The 9363-nt window shown below is 31.9% G+C and overlaps 1 protein-coding gene across 1 annotated transcript; it reads left to right on the forward strand.

Annotated features, from left to right (window-relative positions):
- The first annotated feature begins 4071 nt into the window (after positions 1 to 4071).
- LOC145627815 (uncharacterized) lies at positions 4072 to 8482 on the forward strand. The gene is made up of 3 exons (XM_081680161.1): positions 4072 to 5043; positions 5128 to 5311; positions 5415 to 8482. Exons 1-3 carry the CDS (start codon positions 4072 to 4074, stop codon positions 8480 to 8482), a joined length of 4224 nt encoding a protein of 1407 aa, XP_081536287.1.
- Positions 8483 to 9363: the final 881 nt, after the last annotated feature.

Consider the following 9363-nt stretch of genomic DNA (forward strand, 5'->3'; position numbering starts at 1 on the left):
ATCAATGCCAAAAGTAATTTCATCTCAATTTTACCTACATTTTTATTATGATTTTTACCTTACATTACTATATCACTTAGCTATTTTTAAATGTCTATTAAATATTTTTTTAAACGTGTCATTTATTTCAGGGGAAAATTTACAGAATACTTGGAATGTTGATCGATATAAATGAGAAAAATTTCAATTGGTATGATGCATGCTCTATTTGCAACAATAAGGTGTACTACAATGTTTGTCAAGTAATATGTCATAAGTGTCACAAAAATGATGTTCAAATTATTCAAGGGTGAGTTATTTATTTAATTTTTATTTAAAGTTTTTGCAACATTATATTTTTTTAGTCGTAGCTTTCTTATTCATTTATATTTTGTTAGGGTTGCTCTTACAATTACTATCAGAGACTCAAGTGGGTCAATGCGTCTAATATTGTTCAACAAACAAATTGAGTATCTTCTTCGTTCTACAATATCTGAAGTTAAGGAATGGATTGATGAACCGGTATACTAATACATTTACATGAATATTTACAATATTTATTATTGATTTCAACTATTTTAATTTATATATTTAATTTAATTCATTTTTTAACTGTTGTCCCACTATATCATTATAGGTAAATGAGGGATCAAAACTTAAGGAGAAGTATCAATTGAGTTTGTACCATGCATATGTTTTCACAATAATTTCTCCAAGTACGCATTCTCCTCTACTACCCTACAAAGTCAATTTTGTGACATCCGTCAGTTGGGAAGAAGAATGTGCACATTTACTCCAAAGGTTTGTACTACCTTTATCATTTAATTATTAATAATTTTTACATTGTAGAATACATAATAACTTTTTTTCTAAATTTTCACTACCTCTAATTCAATCTTCTACATTGCAGGATACATAATGATATCAACAACTCGGTGGAAAAATCATAAGATGGGCGAAAATCTATCTTCAACTATTTCTTAGGAACTTTTTATGTGTATATGTGTTTGCTTACTTAGATTGTACATATTTTAGAAAATCTCGACACTTTTTCTATTAGTACTCTTTTAAGTACTTTAGTTGATGGGTTCCTTTATGTAAATATTATATTCTATAGGTTTTAATAGATATATGTGTATTATATAGATTTATTAGATATATATGTATAGTACTTTATTAGATGAATTTTAAATACTTTATTTATTTTATTTTATTTTTAAATTAGATGACAAAAAACAAAGATTGTACATAATCCATAAAATAAAAAAATAAAAAAATAAAAACATGACAACAAATCTCTTTGCTCCACGCTTTTAAAAAAAATAAAATAAATTAATAAGTATATGAATGTGAGTTTTAGAGTATGCAACTATAATACGACTTATATTGTTCTTAATAGTTTAAGCATAATAATTTGGACTATCTTACATTATAAGAGGATTAAGTTAATACTATACAAATAAAGGATTAAGTTAATAATATATACGGAGTATTAAAAAAATTTCCAGCTTGGCAAAAAGTTATCTTAATTCTATTGAGGCGACTAATAGATGATTATCGATCAGACTATATGTAAATTAACTTTCTATACTCAAATAGATTTTAATTCTTTCTCCCTTAATTCATCTCCATAGTCATTACCACCTTAACATTTGTTTCTTTTATTTTGACAAGGGTGTAAGGTCATATAAATGAGAGATTTCATTGATTTGTTTGATGACATAATATCAAGAAATAGATAAACGGACAAAAAATGAAATTTGATTAACTTAGTGCATTTAATTGAAGTACATACGAGTTCTATAAATATCTTGAAGTCATAAGCTTAATACGGGAGTGACTCTTAAAATTTAATGTTTTTAATTTTATTTATTTATTTATTTATTTTTGACACAAAAATTTGTTGTTTATTAATATTACTATACATAATTATAGTGTAGTCCAATAATTTCCTATTGCCTCTCCATTATAAATTGTTTACGTTTGTTCATGTGATTAAGATTATTAATGTAGTAGTTATTTTTCCTTTCTCTTTTTCTATTTTATCAAAAAAAAATTTAAAACCACAGTCATCCCAAAAACGTGTAGATAATTATATACTTTAATTATTTGATATATGTTATCACCTACAAAATTATTTGACATTAAAAAGGATAAGAATTGAAATGTCACCATAACAACTAGATACTCTTGATAGGCATAAAACGATGACAACCATTATATAATATAAAGTAAACGTAATGTATGTGATACTATTTTTTTTTTCCACTCACTACTGTATCATATGTATTTATCTCAGGTTTCACAATGATCATTTTGCACAATTAAAAGTCAAGTGGATACAAACATGTGACCTTTCACTGGATAAGGCACTTACAACATCAAATGCACGACGTACAACAATATCTCAATTTTCATCAATGCCAAAAGTAATTTCATCTCAATTTTACCTACATTTTTATTATGATTTTTACCTTACATTACTATATCACTTAGCTATTTTTAAATGTCTATTAAAGATCACAAAATAATTGCATGATCAAAAGATATGATATGATATGCAGTAGGATAGTAGCTTAATACGGGAGTGATATATGCTAGAAGATAATATCAAGATACTTTCTTAATATTATCTCCTATACTAATAAGAGCCATTAGTAACTAATAATCATCTTTCATACCTTAATTGGGGTATTAGTGAATTGCAATTACTAAGTTGTATGATATGATATTGTAGAGTTGTCAAAATAGTACTCCGTATGTCTTTCATACAAGTCCGTTAATCCTAAGTCTCTTTCCTATGGCATTGAATGGCTAATATATAAGTCTTGATGTTTGGATTTTTCTATGTTTAAGGTCCCATTACTCGAATTAGTCTTCCTTTAAGTGAGCAAAAATTAAATGTCCAAGCACCTTTTACTACAAACCGTGGGTTAACAAAAGAAACTCAGTTATTCTTGCATATGCTACAGACAAGATACATGTGAATTATTAATACTAGAGTAATAATTCGTATTATTGTTGTCTCAATTTTAAGAATGTGGATTATTGCCAAATATTTTTAATAAAAGTGAATAAAATACTGTAGTATGTATGTTCCACATTATGTACATAGCAGTGCTAATGAATTGTACAAATTTGAAAATAAATTTTCAATGCAACACTCATCTTAATGCCAAAAACTCGAGCAAAAGTTATTAATCTAGATAGGATATAGACACGGAGCATCTACAGTTTGACAATTTCGGATATTTAAATTGTAATATTGGCAATCAAAATTTATCAAATCTTTATGAAATACTTTATACTTATTTCTTGATCAAGTGTATAAATTTTTTTCCCTTAAATGAATGGTTGTAGGTACCAATATATGGAAAATCAAAGGCCAAATTCATCAAATTATCGGAGATTAAGGCGAGAAAGAATGACTCCTGAATAACTTACACAAGAGGCTAATACAAGAAATGCTCAAAGGCGCATGTCATATAATTTAAGGAGGAAATCTCGACAAAATGCTACGGCAAGTTCTCTAAGAGACATTACCAATCAAAGTAACTCCAATGCTAGAGACAATCTTGCAGACCCTATCTCAAGACTTACGTGTGAGTTTATTACTTAGTTTGATATAGTCTCACTTTTAAGACTTTTCAAAATGTTCACATTACTTAATGACAATGTTATACACAAGCTTATTGATTAATTACTTCTTTATTTATCTATCTGTGTACGAAACCAACAGAATATTATTATAAAATTAAGATTACTATTTATTTATTATCATAAAAACATATCATCATGTACAAAAATTAATTGTTGCGTTATTTCATGCAATAAAACTGATTTGCTAGCATTTTTAATAAAAGTAATAGTAATTTTAATTAACAAAAAGCAAAAAAATTGCAAAGATTTAATTTGTTAAACTATAATAAATATATTAATTAAAAAAAACACACATAGCTCGCATTCGTCATCAATATCATTATTTCACACCCGTCTTTTAGAAAGGTTGAATGTGCCTATGTTTACTATAAGATCTAAGATAAGATTTTAAAAATGCTCACAACTTATTATAAATTGAATTTTCATACAGCAATGGGCAACTGTCAAAATAGTGTCCGGGAAATTGGCGAAAGTAGTGGAACTTCGAACACTGACCATCATAATGTCATGCATGTAAACACTATTGATGAACGAATAATTAGGCAAAGAGTGAATCCTCGATCTGCAATAAATTTTCACGAGCGAAGAGGAGTCCCAAATGTCCAACTTTGTCCTCCAAGACTATGTTCACATTGTCAAGCTCGACTTTTTCATAAAGAATCATCACAGATTTGTTGTATGTCCGGAAAGATAATCTTGCCAACTATACCAGTTCCTGCAGAATTGCTATCATTATACACTGATCAAACACCTATTGGAGTGGATTTTAGGTATAATCTTAGAAAACTAAATCACATACATGCCTTCACTTCCATGGGTGTTCACATAGATGAGAGTTTAGCAAATGCCCAACAAGGAGTATATACCTTTCGAGCTCAAGGTTCCATATATCATAAGATAGGTGGTTTACTCCCTAATGGGTCAGATTGTCGACCACGATTCCTTCAGTTGTACATATACGACACTGAACATGAGATTGAGAATCGATTAGCAGAAAATAGCACGTTGCGACGAGACATTATACCAAGAATCAAAGCTATTCTGGATCAATGCAATCCATTTGTCCATACTCTTCGATCTCTAGCACATCGTGAAGACATATATCAATGTGCACTTCACATTCGCGAACAACCTTCAAATCGGCCACAATATTGTTTACCATCTGCTTCCCAAGTTGCTGCAGTGATTATCGGTGGAGAAGAAGTTGCAAACTTGAATCCGAGAGATATTTTAGTCCAGTCAAATTCTGGTGAATTAATGACTATCATGGACACGGCAGGATATTATGATCCCCTACAATATCCATTACTTTTTCCGTATGGTTCTTATGGATGGTCGATTAATATTGTTGGCAATAATGGAAGAACAATTCCATGCCGAGCTTTCTACGCTTATTACTTCCAAGTAATGATACTACACTCACATATATGTGTTAATAAATTGATTTTCGTAATTATTTCTAATCCATGTAGATGATTTTTATTGCAGATACGTCCACATTCTATTTCAATCATCTTGCTTGCACAACGGCTGTTCCAACAATTTGTTGTTGACAATTTTGTCAAAATTGAGGCTAATAAGCTAAGATGGATCCGAGACCATCAACATACCATAAGAGCTGAACTATACCAAGGCTTACAAGATTGTTTGGCTGCTGGAGAACTAAATCCAGGTATTTTTTTTAAAAAGTTACATATATATAATTTAAAACATTATGGTTACTACAAATTTCCTTATTAGTGTGCTAAAATATACTTACCCTAAATCACTAACAGTAAATGTTGGGAAAACAACCGTCTTACCTTCTTCATTTGTTGGAAGTCCAAGAGACTTGAATGAAAGATATCAAGATGCAATGGCATTAGTTCTAAATTATGGAAAGCCGGACCTTTTCATCACTATGACATGCAACCCATCATGGAAAGAAATTGTGGAAGAGTTATTACCCGGTCAAACAGCACAAGACCGACCTGATTTAATCACTAGGATATTTCATGCAAAATTTGAAGAGTTCAAGAGTGATGTTGTTGATAAAGGCGTCCTTGGGAATGTTGTGGCGTATGTCTATGTCGTTGAGTTTCAAAAAAGAGGTTTGCCACATGTTCACATGTTACTCATTTTGGATGAAAACGACAAACCAAGATCGCCCGAAGAATATGACAAAATCGTGAAAGCTGAAATACCAGATAGAGATGAGGAGCCACGATTGTATAGTGCTGTTCTCAAACACATGATCCATAACCCATGCGGTGTTGGACACCGAAATTCATCTTGCATGGAAAATGGAGTTTGTAAGCGAAAATTCCCAAAACCATTTTCTGCAAGCACTATTCAAGGTGATAACTCCTACCCTGTTTACCGTCGTCGCGATGATCGTGTTGCTGTGCCTTTGCATGAGAATAGCTCAACCTATGTTGATAATAGTTGGGTTGTTCCCTATAATCCATGGTTACTACTAAAGTATGATTGTCATATAAATGTTGAGATTTGTAGCAGCATCAAGAGTGTCAAATATCTGTACAAATATGTGCACAAGGGTGTTGATCGTGTTTCCATGGAAGTACGAGCAGGAGCAGATAACAATGAGATTCAACAATTTGTGGATGCTAGGTGGGTTTGTGCACCCGAGGCCTTATGGAGAATTTATCAGTTTCCAATCACTCGAATGTATCCTTCTGTGGAACGATTACAACTCCATCTTCCAGATAGACACCAGGTACGATTTAATACAAATCAATCTATCGAAGATATCCTTCAAATGCCAGAAAACTCCCAAACCATGCTCACAGAATTCTTTAAGATGAATGCCATTGATCCTGAGGCAAGTTCTTATCTCTATAAAGACTTTCCTCGGCGTTACCGATGGATGACATCAACAAAAACATGGAGGAAGAGGAGGAATAACCTGAAAGTGATTGGAAGAATATACACAGCATCACCAATGGAAGGAGAGAGATTTTTCTTGCGACAGGTACTTAATCATATCAAAGGCCCTGAATCATTCCAGCATCTACGAACCGTCAATGGAGTTACCTATCCCACTTTTAGAGAAGCAGTTGAAAAATTAGGTCTTATGGAGAATGATGCGAGCATTCATGATTGTTTACAAGAAGCATCAAACTCTAAAATGCCATCTTCATTGAGAAGATTATTTGCCACGATATTGGTTTATTGCCAACCAAGTGGTGTTCGTGCTTTATGGGATGAATTCTTCCATTTTATGGTTGAAGATTATACTTTATCCAATCCTCCAAGTACATCATTTGTTCGTGACTCCGTTCTTTACGACATAGATCGCATGTTGAAGCAGTTGGGTAGCACTATTAGTGACTTTGACCTCCCTGACATAAGCATGCAACTAGATGGCAACATACAATTAGCCAGGGCTATACATGAAGAAATCTCCGCTCCCATTCCACCAGAAGATGTGCATTGCGCTGAGCATCTTAATGATGACCAACGCCATTCATTTAATGTCATAATGGAAGCTATAGATGGAGATAAAAATCAAATTTTCTTCGTAGATGGTCCAGGTGGTACAGGTAAGACCTTCTTATATCGTGCCATTCTTGCAACTGTTAAGCTTAGAGGGAAATTTGGTCTTGCTGTAGCTAGCTCAGGTATTGCTGCCACGTTATTACATCGAGGTAAAACAGCTCATAAAACTTTGGGGATTCCAGTAACATTGCATGCTTCATCAACGTGGAAGTTTAGCAAACAAGATGTTGAAGCACAATTGGTAAAGCATGCAGCTGTTATTATATGGGATGAAGCTACTATGACTCACCGACATGCATATGAGGCTGTAGATCGCAGCTTGAGAGATCTAATGGAGGTTGACTTTCCGTTTGGTGGCAAGGTTGTAGTATTTGGTGGAGATTTTAGGCAAATTCTTCCAGTTGTGACTAAAGGAACAAAAGCTCAAACCATTGATGCATGTTTAGTTAAATCAACACTTTGGAGGCATGTTCAGCAACTTCACCTCACTCAAAATATGAGATCCAGACATGATGAAGAATTTGCAGCATTTCTTTTAAGAGTTGGTGATGGAAGGGAGCCTGTAGTTAATGAAGACATGATTAAATTACCATCTTCATTATGCATCCCAAATGGCAACCAGAACTCGATTGATAACTTAATCCATCAGGTATTCCCAAACTTACCTGAACATGGAGGGGATGTGACATATATGGTAGAGAGGACTATAATAACTCCGACAAATGATGAGGTTGATATGCTAAATGAGAAGATACTAAATGATTTTGCCGGAGATGAAAAAATATATTATTCCTTTGACTTCGTTCCAGAAGACCGTCAAAATCTTTACCAACAAGAATTCTTAAATTCATTGTCATTTGGTGGTTTGCTACCACATCTTTTGAGGTTGAAAGTTGGATCACCCATAATGCTTTTGCGAAATATTGATACAAGTAGCGGCCTATGCAACGGGACAAGGTTAATATGTTGTCATTTAATGAATCATGTTATAGAGGCTGAAATCATGACTGGACATTGCAAAGGTACACGGGTATTTATTCCACGCATTTCTTTAAAAACAGCTGAAGATGCAAAGTTACCATTTGAAATGATTCGAAAACAATTTCCAGTGAAATTGTGCTTTGCCTTGACCATTAACAAATCTCAAGGTCAAACCATTCCTCATGTTGGTATTTATCTTCCCAAACATGTTTTTAGTCATGGCCAGTTGTATGTTGCATTATCAAGAGGGACTTCCCAACAAACGACCAAGATCTTGGTTACTAATGGCAGCATTCAAGGAAAAGATGGTGTGTTCACTAAAAACGTTGTTTATAAAGAAGTTCTCCTGCCTCATTTTACTTAGCAGTTTAGAAACACGGTAATTAATATTATGCTTCACACTATTTTTTTTTACTATTTTTTTCCAAGTATTATCTTTTGCAATTGTTATATACATCTTATAACTAGATTCTAATATATATTTTTTTAACATGGTGCAGGATAGACAAATTGTGACGAGCATATTGTATGAACAAAATTACTGCGCCCGGTGTTTCTAATGACTAATGTTTGTAAACTTAATTTCATGTAGTAATTTCTGTTTTTCCAATCATGTATGTATTGCTACTACTAATTGTAATAATTTCAACCTTTTATTTTATAACTTTCACTACTATAATATTACATACATATTTCTTATATTGTGCACGCATGGCGTGCACTATCTTAGCTTGTATATATAAAGCCACTATCGCAGTTAGGTCACGAGACATCGACACTTGGCATTCCAGTTTTTGGCCAAGTGTCGATCCATATAGGAGATAAATATGTATTATTCTAACACATATGATGCTAAGCAAGTGAATTTTGGATAAATTTTTAAGATAAAAATGTTGTATAAATTTTTATTATCGATAGAATTCTAATATTTCATATATACGAAATTAATCATAACTTTTAATTAATATATTATAACTCAATACTATTTCCATCATAAAATTCCTTTTAAAAAGTTCTTTAAAATCAGATCCATTTATAATATATTTTAATAAAAAATAATAGAAAATCATTATAATCATTTAATTACTAATCTAATACATCTAATCTAATATTATTATATTAAAAAAAAAGTATGTAGGCATTTTTGGAAAATATTCAGCGCGCCACATAAGTAAAGGTATTATTTTGAATAATTAGAAATTAGATTTGTATTTTATTTTAGAATTAAAAAAAATCACTTGCTAC

The sequence above is a fragment of the Chenopodium album genome, chromosome 4 (genome assembly GCF_948465745.1).
Source record: "Chenopodium album chromosome 4, dcCheAlbu1.1, whole genome shotgun sequence".
Taxonomy (NCBI): domain Eukaryota; kingdom Viridiplantae; phylum Streptophyta; class Magnoliopsida; order Caryophyllales; family Amaranthaceae; genus Chenopodium; species Chenopodium album.